Source organism: Ixodes scapularis, unplaced genomic scaffold, assembly GCF_016920785.2.
Source record: "Ixodes scapularis isolate PalLabHiFi unplaced genomic scaffold, ASM1692078v2 PGA_scaffold2__306_contigs__length_199485367, whole genome shotgun sequence".
Lineage (NCBI taxonomy): Eukaryota > Metazoa > Arthropoda > Arachnida > Ixodida > Ixodidae > Ixodes > Ixodes scapularis.
In genome coordinates this window covers 162,266,220-162,287,846 of record NW_024609857.1, presented here as the reverse complement: position 1 = coordinate 162,287,846, position 21,627 = coordinate 162,266,220, and the positions used below count along the sequence as shown (strand labels likewise).

Sequence of the window (21,627 nt, the reverse complement as noted above, 5' to 3'; positions counted from 1 at the left end):
AAAAATAATTACGCGAAAATAATTACCCACTGGATTATCCCGAACTTTAATAATTTTCCTAAATGGGCCGCTGGCCTAGGACCAAAACGACACAAGCGTTTCTTTTTTGTTTCCTTTGTGCGATGCATAGTTTTCGCAATATCGAATTTGTTCTTCTTTCGTTAAACGCCCTGTATATATACGTCCAAATATATGTCCACTCCCCTCGCATACTGTTTCTGCACCATCCTCCTCCGTTCCCTTCCCTCCTCCTCCTCCGTCCCCTCATTTTCTCCTTCTCTGCACCCTCCCCTCCTCTTCCTCTTACTCTTCCCTCCTCCTCCTGTGTACCCTCTTCTCCTTCTCCGTACCCCCCCCCCCCCCCCCCACCCCTCCCACAGCTTCGCCACTAAATTTAGGTGGAAAATTGACGCCACGAGATCCCAACACCAATTCAATTTCGCTGCTAAATTTAGGGGGAAACTAAATTAGTGTATAGGTCTGTGACGCCCCATAATGCAACACTGCGCATGCAGTTTCCCCGCTAAATTTAGCGGTAAAACTGTCGTCACATGACACAAATACAGTCATCAGAGTAAAACGCTGATCCAGAGGCATATAGGTTTCACGCACATTTTACTCGTAAAACGCTTCCAAACGGTGTCGATTCTCGATCGGTATCCAAGCGTGCAACCGCACAGAGACGCAGCACTTCTGCGTGCCAAGGAAGCTTTGATCCCGCCGCGAGACCGGCGAAACTTCTTTTCGACGAGTTGTTCCTTTTTTTTTTTTTTCTGCGGCATTAGACTTCTTAAAAATTGTACTCGTATTTTCAGCCGCAAGTCTCACCGCTTACACAGGGTTTTAAGAAACGTCTTCGGAGAATGACGACGAACGAGTAGAAAACGTGTCTTTAGCACGCTGCCGCCAGCCTCTGCAACGCTAGCGAAAACACGATTTCCCCGCGTGCAAGATGGCCGTCCGATGGCAGTACTCGCGCAACTCGCGGAGCGGGAAAAGCAGCTAAGCGAAGTTTCCTATCGCAGATAAAACTTTTACTTCAATAAATTTGTGTTGGTTTCTTAAGTTCGGTAAAGCTCTTCATTGTTTTGTTTCGCCACTGTTTTACTAATAATGCTATGTTAGCTTTCTTTATTTCCGCATTTAATACGCAATTGAAAAAGCAATTTACAAGCGAATTTAGTCCACTCTGACCTTTAGAAATATATAGAGTTTTTTTGTTTTTTTTTTTGTGGGCCTTTTTTTTTTTTTTTTTTTGCACCGAACTGATATTGATCCGATATGCCGCGTCCGAGAATGGAGTTAGCGACCAATAAGCGGCAAGGCACCACGCGAGCAGGCATGAACAGCCCTGGAGGTCGTGCGCTCAGCTTAATTGGCTACCGCAAGCATTGGAGGACTCTGCCCAAGGTAAGCCTTTTTGTCTCCGCCTACTTTAGCGCGAAATACATGTACGAGGAAACCTTTCGATCCTACGCCCGATCAGGCAATACGACGGTCGAAGTTGAGAGTTTTTGGCGCTCTCCGGTGCTCCGAAAACCCTCGCCCCGAAGGTCATTCCGGCAGTTCGCACGTCGTATCGGACGGTTTCGTCGTAAAGTCGGGGAAAAAAGTCCCCACGACGCGCGAGCTGCGACTGAAACGCATTGCTCTGCCATCTGCCGTCAAGGCGTCTGGTTTTGAGATCACACAAAAGCGCATGCGCGTCCTACTCTGCCTGCAAACATGCCTGTTTTCCCGCTCTTGTGCGGCACGGCGCCGAACTCGGAATTGGCCGCGCTTACTCACATGGCAAATATAAACCAAGAAGTCGCGGTATCTCAACTGAGTGATAAGCTCAACTGGCTGTAAACCAAGGTGCGCTGACATGGCGAAATTCGGCGCAACGCTGCAGGCGGTATCTCCAGTTTCGGAATGCGTGGCATACTGGTCAGCCGCAAGCGCTATCTCCGAGGCGGTACTACGAGCCCAATTCCAAGTTAGGCGTCGCGCCACAGAAGAGCGGGAAAACACCCATGTTTGCAGGCACAGTAGGATACGCATGCGCCTTTGTGTGATCTCGAAACCAGGCGACCCGCCGGAAGATGGCAGAGCAATTCGCTTCAGTCGCAGCTCGCGCGTCCTGGAGACTTTTGTCCCTAACTGTACATGTGCTTCGCGCTTTAGTTTCCTTTCTCGCATTTGGCTAATCGCATTCGAGAAATGTGTTCTGACAGTCACTTCTCGTCGGTGAGCCCCTCCACAAGCTTTTCGTCAAACCGCCAGACGGTTTGCGAGTTGACCGCGAGGCCGCGATTCGGTACCCCAGACACGTCGTTCGACCCGTCAGACGTTTTATTCTACGTGGGTCGTTTTTCCCGCGCTGCTGCGTCAGCGTCACTTCGCGTCGGCACGCATCGCTGCGTACCGATATCTCTACTGGCCAGGTTTCTTTGTCGGCCCGCGCGACTTATTGTGGGTGACCTCAAGCGACGCGAGCGAAGTGCGTGAAAAAAGAAAAAAATAATAATAAGTTAATGCCCCATGTGGTTGGAGCTGCTTAATCTACTGCGCTAGTCTTTTTTTTTTTTTTTTTTTTTTTCTTGTTGCGATTTGTTTGAGGTGTGTGAATAATAATTCCGGGGGCGGGGGGGGGGGGGGGGGGGGGGGAGGCATTAAATATAAATAAAATGTACATCCCACTTGAACCTGTGAATGCCGCTCGCTGTCATAATCCTTGTCGTATAGGTACAGTCGGGGCGGAATGGGGCGCGGGCGGCCGGTCGAGGGTTCTCGGGGCACCTCCGTCGCTGTTCTGGGGCTTGGATCGCGCCGGGCTGGGGTCGAGCGCATTCGAGTAGGATGTGTTCGGCCCTAGCTTGGCGGGTCTCGGCCTTCGGCGTGGCGCTAAGGCCGTCGGCCCGCTGTTCGCGTTTCATTTCCGTTCCCGACTGTGCATAGTGTTGTTGTTATTAGAGTATATTGTTTACCTACCACTCCCCCCTCCCCCCCGCCTACCTCTTTTTTTTTTTTTTTTTTTTAGTTTGTGTTTTGCAGGCTACTTGGAATGGGCCTTCGGCCTATCTGCCGCACCCCCGTCTTTCCTGAGCAAAAATAAATTAAATGAAAATCACGCTTCACTAGCGAGCCGTGCCCTCTAAGTACATCACCATTTTGTATCCGTGATGGCAGACGGCCGCACATGAACAGCTGCACGGCCACATTCAATGAGATGCCCCCCCCCCCCCCCCATACTACGCAAATCTTTCTCTATTTCAGATGACGTCACGAACGATAATTGTGTCGCACTCGAAAAGAGAAAACCGAGGACAGCAGGTTTTGCAGACACCTGGTTTTTTTTTTTTAATTTTGGAGTCCGAACGAACAGGTGCGAGAAGGCTGCGTTGCTCCCCGTGAGGAGGCAACGCAAATGAATCGCTATCGCCTCTATAGATAAAAATCCTCGATAAAGTATTCAGCGAGTCGGGTATGTTAAAGGTACTTCGTCTCGGGTTAGTGTCGGCACGGTTGACTTTTTTCTGACATTATTTTGATTTAATATGTCACTATAGCGGGCTCGGCCTATTCGAAGGCAAAGTTCCATTGTGACAAACGAGAAGGTGGAGAAACTGGAATGAAAGTTCCTTACTGCAGGGGCGTTGGAAAATCGGTATAAAAAAATCACCGTTCATGATCACACGTTTCTTTGCCTCCGAGCAATCTTGAAGGTTGCTGTTGCTGTTAACTACCGCTGTGAAAATGCTGACGCTTTGCGCGTTCTCTTCTCCGGCTTTTTTTGTATTTTTTTTTTTGTTTTTTGTTTATTGATTTGGCATTGTGCAGATGCTGCAGAAGATTAGTTTAATGACTGCAGTCCTAACTGGGCAGCCAAGAAACATCTTGGCCACACATGCACACTTTACAAGCCTGACCCAAACAAAGAAGCCAACCGTGCCGACACTTCAACAAGATGAAGTGTCTTAAACATAGTTGTTCTTCACGGTGTTGGTGATGGAGGGTTCAGCCCCGATCGTTAGGGGGTTGGTGGCGGGCACGTTGCTGAGTGATGTGCCAACTTGCACTGCTTTACTTCGACTATGCATTTATTTACATAGTTACACAAATCCCAAGTTAGACGACGATCTCGAATTCCCCAGAGCCTCATGTGAAGTCCCTATTTTCTTCCCCCGTTCCTCTTTTCGACATTTCTAACTCTCTCCCTCTGACTGATGAACAAATCAATCGGTTAAATTACCACATCGTCCACGTGCTCCTATATGAAACAGTCGACGTCGACGACTATCCACGACTGCCGTAAACCACAGAAGTGGTCGAACCTTTCAAAGTTGTTGCCAGGTATCCCGTTGGAGGTGTCACATCAGCGCTAGCCATATTTTATTGCAGTGTCCCCTGCACTGGGCTAAAAGCCACATCGTAGAAAAAGGAAATTGGCTGCAGAAACCACTATTGTTGGTTGTCGAATTGCAATAGCATTCATCGTGAGACTTAGGCCACAGCTCAGTGTGAGTACGGTGACAAAAAGTTTGAGTAAACACCTTATTTTATTAATGGTTTAGAGTCAAACTCGTTGTAACAAACTTCTATGTAACGAAACCCCCGATGTAACCAAGTACACAACTTTTCTAACCGCAAGTGTATGCACGCCATGCATTTCTGTCCTCCAGGTAACGAAGTCCCGTTTGCCGAAATTTTGATCTAACAAAATTGCATTGACGATTTGTCACAATCTTTCGAGTCCCAAGGAGATTTTGGGAAGCTCATGCGCTGAAATTGGCTCCCGATAAAGCGCAAAGGGTGAAACGGGCCGAACCTGGCGAGTGTGGTGTACAGAACGGCTACTATTGAGGACACTAGAGCCGCCACCGTTTTGTCTGTCGGCTTCGTTCTCGCTGCGTAGTTTGCTTCGAGGCCTAACTAAAAGCACGCGTTTCTCACTGTCCTGGGCGATGGAGCCTTAAAGGCGATGGAGCCGCCCCTGACCACGTCCACCTCGACGACCTTTTATATGTTGACTCTGCTGTCATTGCGACGGAGGAGGTGACCGACGAGGCGATAGCTAGCTATGTTCGTGGGAACTCGCAAAACGGGGACGACATCGAGCCTGATGAGTGAGACACCTACTGTGCCCAGTAAGTGCGAGGTGGTGGACGCGATCGATAATTTGAGGCGGTTCGCGATCACACAGCAAGACGACGACGCGATGCAGGCCGTCTGGCTATGCGAACGTCGTGTGATGCCAATAATAATGCCAAGAATGTCCCAGAAAAAGGTGACGGACTACTTTCAACTGAAATAGAGGCGTCCTCGGTAAGTTTTCTGCACCGAAAAAACATTTGTGGAAACTTTCCTTACCGTTAGCCTCGTATTTCTATGTAGCAAAATATCGATGTAACGAAGTAAATTCCGAATTTTAGCACCTTCGTTACATCGAGTTTTGACTGTACTACACTCATTCACGTCAATGCGCCGCTTTGAAATTCAGTGATTGCTTCGTAGGTTGGGTGCAATCGTACACTGCCGCTCCATTGTGGGCCATTCGATCCGCCGTTCGCCAAGTCGACGCACCACACTTCGGGGGGTGGCTCTCTTTCGTCTGCAAGCTACATAAGGAGCGCCCCGTCCCGCGTCAGTTCTTCTTTGGGCTCTCAGCGCTCTTCTAGACCGGCGGCCCAGCTGTGTATCTCTGCCCAAGCCTGAGGCATTTTCTGGGTGGTAAAAAAACCCTTACGGGTTGTATGGTCGATCGCCTGCGGTGAACGAGGGAAGTCAACCGCCATATCATGTATGTAAGGCACGGATTTACCTCCTAGCGCCACAGCCAATCGGGTGGAGTGCGCACCCATTCTCTGCCACCTCAGAATAGGGTGCAGATCTGAAGGTATGCGTACTGCTGCTTCGCATACTCTCGGCTCAGATTTACCTCCTCCTCTTGTTACGAGGCTAGATACCGTATCGCGAAATCCGGGTGAAGTAGCTAAAGAATGCTATCGCATCAAAAAAACAGCGACATCGCAAGTGTTCGCAGTCCCCCACACAGATTACACGATTCCTGCTTCCTCAGGAACCCTGCGCTTCGTCTCCCCATCCAAAGCCGCCTCTATGAGAGGACGTCGCCTTAACTCCACGACGCCACCTTCCCGTGGCTCGAGGTGCTGCCATGGGGAAGGTAACAAGCCCCACAGACACGTGCTCTGACCAACTTCACTAACATGCTCACATACCCTCCACTTGTCATGATTTTTGTGTGGGCTTTGCCCGTTGATGCAAGTGAGTCATTCTCGTTTCAAGGAAAGTGACTGAGCCATTTTGCACGCATGTTCGGGCTCTCGGGATTTGCAGAAACTGGGAGTCTGCAACGCCTGCTGTCCTCGTCTTTTTTTAGAGCGCAGCTCTTATAGACGCCCGCTTCCGGCTTGAGCGCCGTCGCCGTCGGTGTAACCGCGCGGTGCATTATTGGTAAATGTCCCCGCTAAATTTAGCGGAAAAATTTCCCGCTAAATGTAGCGGAAAAAATTCTCCACCTAATCTAGCGGAAAAATTTCCCCGCTAAATCTAGCGGAAAAATTTCCCCGCTAAACCTAGCGGAAAAATTGTCCCTAAATTTAGCGGAAAACTTTCCCCGCTAAATCTAGCGTAAAAATTTCCCTGCTAAATCTAGCGTAAAAATTTCTCTGGGGATCACGCGACCCTCCCCCTTTGAGGTCACGTGACCCTTCACATGGACCCCCTCCCCCGAAGTCACGTGACCCCACTAAGGTCGCGTGACCTCGGGGGTCACGTGACCCCCAAAGATCACGTGACCCCTCCCCCAGGTCGTGTGACCCCCCCCCCCCCCCCCCCACCGAGGACACGTGACCCTCAGTACCCTTCCCCCCTCCTGCTCAAGAGCTGCGCTCTAATTCGGCGTTGTAAACAGCTTTCGCTTTTTTTCTCCAGTTCATATTGCTTCCTTCAGCAACAGCAGACTGTCGCACAAGAACGACACCTTTTTAGTGCATGGTGTCACCTGAACCGCAGAAAGACTCGCTGTATAGTGTGGCCCGTGAGGCTGTGCGCGCGCCGCTGTCTGCTATCACGAACACAAATACGGTGATTTACCCAGACTGCACCGCTCGCTAGCCTTGCGTGAGTACACCCTATATGGTACATGTTGTTCAAAGTATCTTATGCATAGCTGCTCCAACCTGCATTCTGTTTGCTATTGCCGGTAGCAAATTGGGTCTGTTTAGTATTGCATACCTGCCAAATTCCCCGTATTACCCAGAAGGCTTAAATTTTGGTCAGTTTGTATGATTGTACGACTGACAGAAAAATCTCCCGGAAAAGAGAAATTTCCGTCCCCCTCCTTTTCGCACTTAAAGAATAAGTTTTTGCCATCACAGCAGACGGCTGCAATTCCATGAGCGTGAGCAGTGCAATATATAAATATAATGAAGTGCTCTTCATGCGAATTCGTTGTCAATATTTATTTTTAAAACACCAGATAGATTTAATGTCCGTCTGGCACATATATCGTGCAAAAGAACTCGTGGGTGTGCCACATGGATACTGGGCGGACTGTGCAAGTCTGTCTTTTTTCAGAATGGCGCTAACAATAGGTAATGTCTAAATCATTCTTTTCTTACATAGGTGATACTTTCTAGGCACAATGATTTAGTAGATAGCTACAATGTTATTGGCTAATTCGGAACAAGATTCAGAGTATGAGACATTCTCAGGCCATACAAAAAATTTCTGCTCACTTTAATCTTGAAGAGCTCCCGGTGTTGCACATCACCAAGCAATCCTGAAGGCGATGCACCACATGTAATTACACTATTTTAGTTCTTAACTTACGAGGGAAATGTCCAAGAAATTGTAGCCGGTGTTAATTGCTTGGAAGAGCGGTGTGTTTCGCATTCAGTCTTGCGCCGTGGCATTCCATTCACCGTTTTGGGATTAGGTGCTTTATTCTTGTGCTTCCTTGGCTGTTTCCTTAGCCCTGAGAGGTGTGGCAGGTTTATACCTTTTATTTTGAAAGTGGCCTCTTCACTGACGATGTCAGCGGCAAGAAAGCGCAAGTTTAATCCGAACTGGACGAGCCCAAATATTTCGGAATATGCAAGTTAGATTAGGCCCGTGCAAAATAATCCTCATTGTGCTCAATGCTCAATACCTTGTGCTGTAATGGTCTTATATATTTAACCGCCTCTAGACTAGTCAGGGAATTTCACTTGAAATTGTAAGGGAAAGTCTGGAAAAGACAGGGAATTTCAAAAGAATAATATGCTGGTTTTGTGGCACACACTTCAAAGCATAATTGGAAGCATCGATGCATGCTATCGATACCAAGATTGGGGCTTCAGAAATGATCAGTCAAATCTCCCTATTTTTATTTCTAGTGATTCTTTGGCATTCTAGATCTTTTTTGTAAGCTTGTTGTTCACGTAAGCGTGTTCAACTTTTTGGTTTATAGTATTTGGTAGTTCTGTAATTCTCATATACTTTATGCGTTTGGTATTAGTCTGTTCTGAAGTTGTCCTGGGTTCGTGGCCGACACATTTGGTGCTGCTTTAATCTAGAGGGTAAATATTGTCCGCCATAGATTTAGCAAACTTCATATATCCCGCACCTCAAAAGTTTTTCGTAGATCTGATTAGGTAGGAAGTTCCTTTTCAGTATGTGCATTTACTTAAATTGAAAAGCCAAAAGGCTTTCAATATTCGGCCTCATGCAGAATAAGAACACTGTTTCTGCCCCTTAGTGTGGGCCAAAAACGTGGGCGTTGGCATGCCAAAGGCAAACGCAAGCAGTGTGTGTACAACTCCAGGACATTTAAGCGGGGTTAATGAGGAGCTTGAAGTGTCTGCCAAGACCATGCTGCTCACGTATCTAGCAGAGGTTGATTGGGTTTGATTTAACAAGCTATTAGGGTGGTTGTAAAGCTCCTATACAACCCCACGTTGAGTCACCTTGCATGCACTGATGTAGGCTGCTCGTTTCACAGATTTGTTAGACCTTATTGATCGAACTCGGCTTCTTTTATTTGTAATTATTTGTAATTTTTTGCAGTATTCGGGATAATTCGAAACTTAGCAAAAGGTTGGCATGTCACCGAGTAAACAGGCTAGTGTACAGTGTGCTTCACTCTAAAATATGATGCATGAGCAGAGGCCAAAAGTGATAACAGCTACCTAATGAGTAAATCGATGATACTGCACAAAGTGAAGCAGATATTTCTTGCACTGTCGCCACACCCCGATACAGTTATTGCATGACCTCCTTGTTTCTTTCTTTGTTGCCCTCACTTTCAATTTGTATGCTATTTTTTGTTACTCGGTTTATTAATTTGACTAAGACTGGATTGATGTTATCCTTAATAGGTTGGTGTGACATGTTTATCTCGAGGTCCAATTAATGTGCAATTTATTCCGATAGGTAAAACAAAAACAAAAACGAAATATTCAAAGCAATCTCTTTTTTTTTATCACCGAAACATTTGTTGGTCACCGCGTTGAAACTGAGAGTGAAACGCAAGAAAAGAACTGTGCTGTGACCTTCCAGACTGCGCTGTCAGATGATTCATACATCGTGCAGCATAAGTGCAGAATCTGCTTTTCTTTGAGGCGATCTTGGAGAGGTGACATGAAAATGTTGTGGTCATCACCATCAAGGTGGTTTGTTGCCTGCATATTCTCTGCTTGAGTGACATTGCCTCTGACAAGCCGCTTCACTGGTACTAAATTGAACTATACTTGACAAGTTACTCAGACAATAGTGATACAAAAATGGCAGTACAAGGACAAGTTGAAGAACCACAAGTAGCGCTTGTCCTGTCATTTCATCGATTTGTCATTGTCCATAGCACTACTTCCGTTTTGCTCCTCTTCACTGCTCTTCATCTGCTTTTTACAGAGCAAATAAATAAGGCTGCTTAATAAAATGACACCGTCCGTCAAATCAATAAACATTTCTCTGTAAAACATTGCCCTGGCCAAGTGCAAGTCTCGTGGTCACGATGAGTCGCATAGTGAATCGGCTAACAATGGTTGATAAATTCGATGTAGTTCTACTGAATTAGCAGCACACTTCAACCTCTCTTTTGCATGAAGCCTATGTGTCGGAACGGATGACGTTGTGTTTCCTCGACAGCCGAGGGGTTTGAAGCAGGTGCTTAATATTTGTGAGCCTCCACCATTGAAATTTTAAGTTGTGACTTACTCTAGAATTTGACAATGCAGTATGGCACATTTATTAAGTTTGCAGAACCGGCGTCAGAGACGTTCTACTTGGGAGAGGTTTAGAGGGTTAGAAAAATGACAGCACGTCATCACACACAATTTTTTGTAATAAAAGGACGGTGCCCAAAGAACTGTAGCTTGTTTTAAGATTCACTCGCTGAGGCAGTTGGTGTATTGTGTTAAAACCTGCATATTGCTGTTCTGTTTTTTGTTCCAGGATCCAATGGTACATTCTTGTGGCTTTTTGCTTGTTTTTAAATGCCTGAAAAGGGTTGCAGGCTTAGCATGTGACACAGTGCTTTGGTGAGTGTGTCTTTTATTTACTGCCTGGCCAATCAAATCGAGTGGCTCGGCAGAAAACTCTCTGCAGTTTCAGGATGTTTGAGGGTATGTTCTCGTTCAAACGTTCTTAAATGACACAAATTTTTTTTGTGCTGCATCACTATACTCTGTTTAATGACTAGCTGATAACGTGGTACAAGCTACATCCCCATGGGACCAGTCATGTCTATGTTTCGCCATATGTTCACGCTCTCGCACATAACCATGTGCGGACGGCGGGGTCAGGCAATGAAAGGGAGGTGGTTGATAGGTCCGGTGGGCGCATAGTTCCCACTGCAGTCAGCTTAGAAGTGTAGGTGAATCAATCAAACTTTAAATAGGTCATATTACTCGAAGCTTGAGGAACACCTGAGAAGATTTTTAGAATGCTTTGATTTACCGTATTTACCCACATAATGAACACACTTGATAAAGGAACAGACCCCCCACAACGTGCATAAATATTCAGACTCCCCCCCTCGCGTAATGAACGTACCTCCGATTTTCGACTCCCTGAGTCTCGAACTGCGTCCGACTCAGCTACCCACCAAGCCAATTTTCTATCGCCACCAAGCGGCCAGGCCACCTCAAGCCAAGCCAAGCATTGCAGTACGCGCTCTCATGGCTGCAAGTTAGTAGTTGCGAAAGTTATCAATAGTGAAACCGAGTGGCGCACACACCCAACAAAGCTGGGGTTGAGGAACTAACCCAGCCCCGGACATGTTTCGCCCACCGGATGCGTTGGTGTCAACAAGCGTGGTCGTCTGTGGTCCGCTTTCAAACAGAGAAATCGTGAAGGTGGTTAGGCCTAAGAACGGTCGCGTCGCTCTCCATGCTGAGTGAGCTTTTCTATTAAAAATCTTATATGTATAAGAAACTTTTATGTCCAATAAACACATTCGATCTAACAAGATCATATAATAACATACAAGAACCTTATAAGAACATGTAAGAACAATACAAAATTATATAACCCTACTGAAAAATATGCATTTATAATTCTGATGTTTATTGGACACCTTTTTTATATCAGAACTTATTATTTCCTAGAAATATTATATGCCGCATATCAGTTACTCTGGACTAGGTGGCGCTAGGTACCGCCCAATTCATGTGCTACAAAAATAATTTTATTTACTCACGCCACCATGTAGACACATTCCGCATATCATCAGCTGAACATATACATTGAGCGCATATACATACACGGCACAACAAACATGAATACAACAGCACACCCAATAACTACTTCTGAGTTCTGCGTTTCCGCCTTTTGTACCTGTATAAAAGGCGGAAACTCCGTACTTACAAAACGACCTGCAGGTCGTTTTGTAAGTACGGAGTTTTTCGGTGACCACCTAAGCAGTAAATAATGTTCTCAGCATGTTGATTTTTTTTTTCAGTAATGTCAGACCTCTGATAGTGTTTTGAACGGCTCAGGAGATTAATTTATTAATAAAAAGTAAATGCTCATGCCGTAATTATTTGAAAGCCAATAAATCAAGCTGCTCCACTGCGGTTCGAAGCCACGCGTTTGTTTGCCCATGCGGCACGTCGTATGCTGGAAAAAAAATTATATGAATTTATTTCTGATATCTTTATTGGACACATTCATACCAGTTGGCATATGTTGTATATCAGTTTTTATATTTCGTATATCAATGTTGGGATATTTCATATCAGCTTCATATATTGCATATCAGTTTTTGGATATTTCATATAAGTTCTTATATAGATTCATATAGTGTTTTAGAGCGCAGCTCTTAGGCGCCCGTTTCCGGCTTGAGCGGCGTCGGCGTCGCCGTCGCCGTCGCTGTCGGCGTAACCGCGCGGTGCATGATGGGTAAATTTTCCCGGAGGAACCCGAAGTCCTCCCGAGGCCCTCCCGAAGGAACCCGAGATCCTTCGGGAGGACCTCAGGTTCCTTCGGGAGGACCTCGGAAGGACCTCGGGTTCCTTCGGGAGGACCTTGGAAGGACCTCGTGTTCCTTCGGGAGGGCCTCGGGAGGACCTCGGGCTCCTTCGGGAGGACCTCGGGAGGACCTCGGGTTCCTTCGGGAGGACCTAGGGGGGGTCACGTGACGATGACGTCATCAGTGATGATGACGATGACGATGCGGATGCCAATGACTTCATCGGCATCCGCACCGTCATCGTCATCATGACTGATGACGTCATCGTCACGTGACCTCCCCAGGACCTCGGGTTCCTTCGGGAGGACCTCGGACGCACCTCGGGTTTCTTCGGGGGGACCTCGGAAGGACCTCGGAAGGACCTCGGGTTCCTTCGGGAGGACCTCGGGAGGACCTCGGGTTCTTTCGGGAGGACCTAGGGGGGGGGGGGGGTCACGTGACCTGGGAAGTCACGGGACGATGACGTCATCAGTGATGATGACGATGACGTCATCAGTGACGTCACTGATGACGTCATCAGTCATGATGACGATGGCGATGCGGTTGCCGATGACGTAATCGTCATCCGCATCGTCATCGTCATCATCACTGATGACGTCATCGTCACGTGACCACCCAGGTCACGTGACCCCTCCTCCGAGGTCACGTGATCTCCCAGGTCACGTGACCCCCGAGGTCATGTGACCCCCCCCCCCTTTCGAGGTCAACTGATCCCCCCAGTACCCTTCCCTCCTCCTCCTCAAGAGCTGCGCTCAAATTCGGCGTTACTGGGAGTTGTAAACGGCTTTCATTTTTCAGTAGAGAAGTTATGAAAAAAACTTTTCAATTTTGTTATAACTTCCTATAAAATCTTATATATTTCTTATATTGTTCTTATGTTCGTATAAGCTTTTTGTATATTTTATATGATCTTATTTGATCATATGCGTTTATTAGACAAATAAATTTCTAATACATATAACATTTTTTTACCAGGAGGGCGCTTTTCCTTGGGCAAAAGGCACACCAAAAGCACCCTAAAAAGGTTTTCAATTTATAGAACATGGTTTTTGTAGCGCGCCCACGACCAGCCGTGGGTACGCCTCTGTTGGAGACGTGCCACAGTACCTTGCCGTGTCACATTGGCACCTAAAATTACACTTTTGCAAAGTGCGTAAATTCAGAAATTTGCCCCACATAATGACCCCCCCACCAAATATGGGTCAATTTCGGAATAAAAAAGCGTGTTCATTATGCAAGTAATTGCCATAAAAAGTGAATGGTGACTCAAACAAATCCAAAACTCGCACTTACGAATTTGAAAAATTCAGCTACCAAAAGGTCCCGACGCTTCAAAAACAGCTTGGATCTTTCTTCAGGGGCGACTGTTTCTAGATATGCGACAGCAGCTTAGTTCTCTTCTACAGTGATGCGCTCTCTTTTTCACTTTGTTAGGTGGCCTAGTCCGTTTATGTAAGGTGATGGCAATGTGCCAGTGGACCTATTGATGTTTCCTGGTGTTGTTTAGATACACCATGACTATTAAAAGCCGCTGGCAGAAGTTTGTCTCAACATTTATGATGTGGGTGTTTGCGAAGTCTATTCGATGGTCATTTTCCTCACAGTGCTCTGCAACAGCGCAGCGCTCGTGGTCGAATTTGCAGACATTGTTTTTGTGTTGTCAAATTCTCTCTGAGAATTTTTTTCTGTCGCCAATGTGGGGCACTCTGTGCATAGAATTGAATATAAAATGCCCTGCGCTCTTTGTTTAGAGACGATCTTTTAATCGTGGCATCATACGTCCAAGTGTTGATACCGGTTTGTGGGAGACCTGAATGCTTTCGTTTGCCAGCGTACGTGACAGCGCTTCGCTAGTCCCCTTTATGTAGGGAACACAGATGCGGGTGTGTGGACAGAATTTTTTTTTTCAGATTTCTAAGCTTTTCTTTGACCAGGCAGACCTTTGCCGAAATGTTTACGTTCAAAACTCGCACTGCATGTGGTAATACTCTTGGTCTGCGAGAATGTTTGTTTTTAGATTCGTATTTGTTAAAGGAGCTGTGCAACAATTTTGGGGCTTCGCTTAAATTATTGTGGAAGTTGATGCCTGACACTTCTGAAGTGAACTACAGAAAAATATTTCACCTGGATACCTTAGTTTTAATTTTAAAAAATGAAAAAGATCCAAGTTTTTGCCGCCTCTCAACTCGAACTTCGTCTTCCGGGTCACGTACGCAGTGACGTTGATGGGGTGGGCGCGGGGTTTCGGAAAAGTTCTCTCTTTGGAGCCATCAGTGAGCAGCGAGAACTCATCCGCTCGCGACCGCGTGACCACGTGCTGGCAGGCGCCGCGCGAACGATATGGTGAAAGGAGGAAAGTCTCATCCGGGTCTGGCCATACCCGTCCGGCCCTGTCCCCCTCCCCCTCCGGCTTCTGGCGGCTGTTCGAGGTAGCAGAAGGAGCGGACAGTTTTGTGGACCTAGGATTGATAAAGCCCACAAAAACTCCGTATAATAAAAGTTTTGTCGATGATACAAAGTTTTCGACGAATTTATACATATGTTGGAACGACAAGATTTATAGAAAAGGTACCTTTTATCGTGTTGTGTTGTGAAAGTTAAACCTATTGCACATTCAAAGATTTTGTGAAATACGATAGAACCCTGCTGGTGCGTTTAAGGCGGTCACAATAAAGGATCATGACATGAGAAAAAAATGTAACAACTGTTAATGCCTTTGGGATAGCTATAGATGTTTCAGGAAGCTGTATTTTACGTTTATTTCACCTTAGCTTTCAAGCTTTCATGGCCGTAAAATAACTGCTTCATTTTATAGGTTAACAATTTTGTCAACACTTTTTAAAATTGTGGCTGAACTGTTTTCAAACAAGCTTAGATTTGCCCACAGCAGCTATGGGCACTGCGTGCGCAGGAACCAGATTCGTGTGAGCAGACATGTCTCTGCATGCGCTGTGCCGACAGCCGCGCCACCGCAGTGGTACGAGGTCAGAGCCACATGTCTGTCTATAGTTGCAGTTAAGAAATATTGAAACATTCTGAGCCCATCGAGCGAAACCATAGCTTCCTCATACAAATCACTTTACCCTGCATGCCCGATCAAAGCAGTGGAGCTTGATGCAATCACCTCTGTTTGAACATGGAGCCATGGAGGACACAAAAAGAAATGGGATGTCGTGAGAGCCCCATTACACCCTTATAGTGTCTTACAAGACCAAGCAAAAAACACAATGCAGAAAGGCAAGGAGGTAAAATGAAGGGGGTAAAGCCAAAAGAACAGAGTAGCCGTGTGTCCCTAGTAGTCATACCAGCCACCTTGAGTGGCAGTTTTAGGGCATAAGAACCTGGAATGCAGTGAAGGAAGACTCTAGTTCAGACACATAAATACTCATGGACGTTCCACAGTACCGGTGTTAGGAAACATAACAGCCGAGAAAACATATGAGCAAGGTTCTTCTGTGCATATTTTTGAATCTGCTACAAGAATCAGGATGTCTAGCGACCGGGGAAACCGGGAATTGTCAGGAAAATTTTAATTACCGGAAAAATCAGGGAATTATCAGGGACATTGTCAAAAAGTGAGCCCTGTCAGGGAAAATGAGCCGGAAACGCCATCGAGTTCCCTGAGCAAAGGCTCGACGACTTGGGGGCAGAAAAAGAGGCAATAAATTCTGCTTAGAGCGGAGCGCGGGCTCTGCTCACCCGATGTAAACTATGCTACTCGATGCGAAGGGAAGAGTTGACCAATTCAGTCCAAGCTTTGGATTGGATTGAATTGGATTGGGGGCGCGAAACTAGGCTAGATTCAGTTAGAGCTACTACATTTAGTAACAAATGGAAAAGTCGCAGACCGTAATTTAATCTAAACCTTAAGCCGAACGTGTGCATCTAGTGGTCATGCGGCCATGCTGCCATTCGGTTAGTGACGTGTATGGTTGAGCGTCGTGTTTTCATCGTGTTTCCGGATGTGGCCTCTTCGTCGACGATGTCGGCGGCAAGAAACTGCTTGCATAATTCGGACTCGACGAACCCCAGTATTTCGGAATATGTAAGTTGGATTAAGCCCGAGCGAAATCGTCCTCACAGTTCTCAATGCTTTGTGTTGTAATTCTAACCGCCTCTACAGTGGTCAGGAAATGTCACCAGAAATAGTCAGGGAAAACCTGGAAAAGTCGGGATTTCAAAATAATGATTTGCTAGACACCCTGAGAATATGTGTGCTGGTTATATGCCCTATTAAATTAGAATATATTTCTTCTTTCAGCTCACACCTTACAGACATGTAAAGAAGCAAAGGAAGGCCATTTTTTCATTCATCGTTTACGTTCGGGCGATGAGCTCAGTCTTTAAGAAAAAAAGAACACTTGTCATTTTAATGACATTGTGATCAATAAATTTTAATTCTTTAAATTGTTCTTCAATCTGTTTTCTTCCCATATTGTAAGGGAACACCTTGTCCCCCCTTATGTAAAGCTCCTGAGGGCGATATAAGGGTAAAATAAATGAATAAATGTATGTGTATCACGCCCTAAAATCTTACCAGCACGTAAAGGGAACTGCCGAAGCCGATGGTAAGGTCATGGATGCCATTCTTATCACAGTTTTTTGGGTGGCCAGCTGAAAGTCGACAAAACGTTGACAGTGTCAAAATGGCTACGAAGGTCCATCGGACGACGTCCAAACGACGATTACCATCCACGGCCGCCAGTTATGGATGGCAATCGTCGTTTAGACGTCATCCGATCGACCTTCGTAGCTTTTTCGCCACCGTCAACTTCTCGCCATTTTATAGGCCGTTGCCAGTGTATTGCTATCCTGGTGCCATACTAATATCAATTGGCAATTGGAAGCGATCAAAAGACTATGAAATATATAGTTTTTTTTTTATCTCCTCCAATAGCCGACTGATGGTAGAACGGCACCAGGATATCGATACAGTGGCGATGATCTATAAAATGGCGAAAAGTTGACGGTGGCAAAAAAGCTACGAAGGTCAATCGGATCACGTCTAAACGTGGATTACCATTTATAGCCAGTTGATCAACACCAATTGCCATTTGGCAAAAATACGTACTTCAAATGGTGGTAGCCATATTTAGAGGGGTACACAACGGCGCTTCCGGCTTGGGTTTGCGTTATCGCGTTCACTTTAACAGACGACATTCAAATGAAAGGGTATGTCGTTGCTGGCTTCATAGCATCTTCGATCAACTTGCACCGGAATCGCCCTGAAACCTGGACAGTGCTCAGCGCTCCTCGGTCGTGCAGCACGAAGTCGGTGCAACATCGAAGACAAACTGCGCTGTGGCGGTGCACCGCGGCGAGCTCCACCATGCGTCACCTCGCATTTTGTTCGTTTTTTCTTGCGTAGGTCCGCGCGCGGTGCTCATCTGCTGTCAATTTCTTGTTTTTTTTACTCGCGGATTTGGCGGTCCCACACGATTGAACATCGTGGACGTGATTGTCGATAGGGTCACGAAGCGGGTGACAATTCCACAGGTATATGCTGCCCATCCATTGTTGGTTCGAGAAAGAGAATCACCACATAATGGCCGTACCTCGGTGTCATCGAAACACCTCGCAACGCTTAACACGAAGTTCATACCTTTCGGGCGCTCCTTGCCACCGCAGCAATCGCCGGTAACCGCGGCGATGATAAGAAGCTCGTCGTCTTGCTCTAAAAAAAATTGATGAATTCATCAAATGCAGATGCGAGGCGTGTTCATTTTCGCAAAGTCGCCACCTCGATAGACTGCTCGTCTGCTATTCCCGCCATCTCCTCGATCCCCGCTCCTGGCCGCAGTGCCTGATAAGACTGCACCCCGGCGCACCGTCGATTTTCTCGGTGCGCGTTGGGGAAAACGAAAAGCTGCACCGGGAAGGTGCGCTTCGTTGATCGAGGACGTCCGGTGCGCACCGGTGCACTTGTTCGAAGACGACGGGGCGCACCTCAGTGCACCGGTGCGCACCGGTGCGGATGATCGAGGATGCTATCAGACACCTTGTTCGCGTGTTCCTCCATAAAGAAGACACTTCGTCGCCATGGTAACGCTCACGATAGTTGACGTACTTTATCTTTCGAAAGGAGACGGTGCGGTGGCGTTATCAGGCGTGCCTTTGGGCACTTTTGATGTGATATTTAAAAAAAAACGTAAACAAAAAGGGTGTGATATAAGAACTAAACGCAGATGGCTGATTTTCTCCAGGGCAAATTATTTTGATGAGCCTTACACGAAACGTATGCTTTTAGCTCGCAATTTGGACGAAAATTCTTGTACTTCATAATGGGGTTAAACTACCGAATTACCCATTTTGCCTCTGAACTCTTCGGACATTTTACTGTTCTGTACATTCCATCTAAATATCTTGTGCATATCTCACGGAAACATATTGTGATCTACAGTTGACTTCCCTCACTCTCTGAAACAGCAGAAAAACATTAATTGTATGTGTTGTCTTCATTTCTCTTCAATTGGAATCCTAAGTTGTCAAAAATGCAGTGCCTGCTTAGCCCTGTAACTGCATTAGTTCTCTGCTATGAAATACAAGAAACTCAGAGTAGAAGTCTAAATCTGCCTTTTTCTAGATTTACTTGAAAGCTGCGCTTAGATTATCGTCACTCCTTTGACCCAACGATAATTTGTGCGTCCGCATCACGTCACATTTCTTTACGTGCCAGCGTTTCGTGGACACCGCCATTTTGGCGCTAAGATTCGCACGGGCGCCGCTTGCGTCAGTTATCGTTTTGGAATTTGACTTTTTCTTTGCAATGCATATGGCATTGCAGGATCATCGCTGTAACGTTTTGCTCTGTTGTGAAGATCTTGCAAGCAGGACGGCGAAAAGCACTTTCTGCAACATGCGTCAGGCGCGTCGGCAAATTCTGATACCAAATATTCTTCGCGACGATCTCGTTACTCTGAAGCTTATTTATTTACTCTTATTCGAAGCTCTCTCCTCACGTTGGTGCAGGTGACCACGTTGTTTGGGAGTGTGCCCTGGATTGTCCTGCTTGCCAAGACGATGGAGAAAGAAGGCATTCGGCTGGATAGCCTGAAGACTGTCAGCAGTTGTAGTGTAAAGCTCACAGACCACACTCTGAGTCAGCTTGAGCCGTCGTTTGACCTGAATATCGTCAAAAATACTTACGGAACGGCGGAAATCGGCGGGGTGTGTAAACCTCCCATGAATTTATCCAAGTGGAACGGCATTGGATTCCCATCTCCGATGGTACAAATGAAGGTGAGCTTCGTCACATTTCTTGATAAGTATGGTTTTTATTAGATTATTATGGTATCTTTGGGAGTTTATTACGGCTTGAAAGCATTATTGTGGTGCTTTAGGTAAAGTCGACTTAGATTCGACATCTGTTTATCATGACGGTGTAAAAACTTTGTTTTTTCTTGTTTTCTTTTTTTTTCCGCGTCGTGGATTACCTTTGACTTAGAAGCCATCTTTCCTCTCTGCTCGCCCACAAGGAAGAGAGAGACAGAGAGGGAGTACCCAGCCCGTTTACTCCCGAACCCATATATTCGGGAAAAAAAAGTGGAATACATTATTTTTACTCCACCCAAGGTGTTTTGCAGGGAGCGTAACCCGAGTTCTGCTCCCAGTACTTTTTTTATGTCGCAGGAATTTAGTACTTAACTTCAATACCTTCGTCGAGTATCTTGTCCCAAACTGGACTTCATGGAGATGTCGGAGTAACATTGCTGTGCTTCAACGCTTTACCGTATTGTTTCTGCTTAAGACTGTAAAAGTTCCAGGCTTGTCGAACCGGTTTTTACGCTGGTTCATTTTGGGTTCATATTCAGTAGCTTTGCATTTTGTTCCGCTTTGCATCCGGTTTAGTGATGCATTTTAAATATCGGTTTGATTACCGGTTCAACCAAGTGCGAACCGGTTCAAACCACTTCTGATACCGCGGTCGCCCGTTTGTTTCCTGCACTAAACACAAGTACAAATGCAGAGCTCTTTGTGATTAAAAAAGCGTGTTTAACACAACGTCACCCGCATTAGAAACACAAAAACAAACTGGCCACCAAGCCGTTTTGCGGAAGCTGAGCAATTATATGGTTACCATTTTGTTTTGTAAACTCACGCTGCACCAAAACCGTTCTGCACCATTCTGCACCAGTACCGTTGTCATGTAGGCACTCGGAAATAGCACCAGTGTACATTAATGAAATTACGGTCAGTGCGCAGGCGAGTTGGTGGAAGTTTACCACGATGATTTTAACCCGCAACTGAGGCAGAAGGGGGACATTTTTTTGTAGCTGAAGTTAAGGAAATAGGGATAGATAGCATATGGAGACGACGTCTGTCCCTGTTGCCTTCTTTTCAGTTGTGAAAAAAATTTCTCCTTCTGTTTAGTGTTGGTAAAAATCATCATGGTAATCCAACGTACAGTATACTCACAAGTAAAATGAATCAGCCAGCACGCACAGTGACACCATTACACTAGCACGCGCCATACTCATAACTACCTACCCCGCGCGCCCGAACGCCTCGAACGAGAGTTAAATGTATAAAAACAACGTAGGGCAGTTGAAACATTATTAACACGAAACGGGCGCGATTAAAAAAAAAAAGTGCTTATGCGCGTACAAAAAAAAAAAAAAGAAAAATCATGCAGCTACCGAAGCTCTAGGGAGGGGTGTCGCGGCAACCGGCGGAGCAGTGTCGCGATCCTCGTGGGTTCGCCTCTTGATGACTCCAGGTTCTGCCACTGCAAAACAAACAAGCGTTTCCAGGCGTCGATTGTTTCAGAGCTTTAGCTCTTAGGCGCCCGTTTCCGGTTTCAGCGGTGTCAGCGTCGGCGTCGCCGTCGCCTTAGTTGTCGCCGTAACTGCGCGGTGCATTATGGGAAATGTCCCATAACGCAACTCGCGGGGCTCGTGACGTCACGAGGGTCACGTGACGTCACTAGGGCCGCGTGACGTCATAAGGGTCACGTGACGTCACGACGGTGACGTGACGTCACAATGGTCACGTAACGTTACGAGGGTCACGAGTGACGTCACGAGGGCCACGAGACGTCACGTGACATTAACGTGACACGTTACATTAAGGGAAACGTCCCATGATGCAACGCCCGGGGAGGAGGGAGGAGGAGGAGGGGAAGAAGGAAAGAGGGAAAGAGGAGGGATGAGAAGGAGGGGAGGAAGAAATGAGGG

General features: G+C 46.4%; 1 protein-coding gene across 1 annotated transcript in view; it reads left to right on the top strand.

Moving 5' to 3' along the window:
* LOC115309787 (4-coumarate--CoA ligase 1) overlaps window positions 1-21,627 on the top strand; it is a 75,343-nt gene that overhangs the window by 50,503 nt on the left and 3,213 nt on the right. The window contains exon 6 of the mRNA XM_040219949.2: window positions 19,424-19,693. Within this exon, the coding sequence (XP_040075883.2) occupies window positions 19,424-19,693 (270 nt within the window). The remainder of the gene's footprint in view (window positions 1-19,423; window positions 19,694-21,627) is intronic.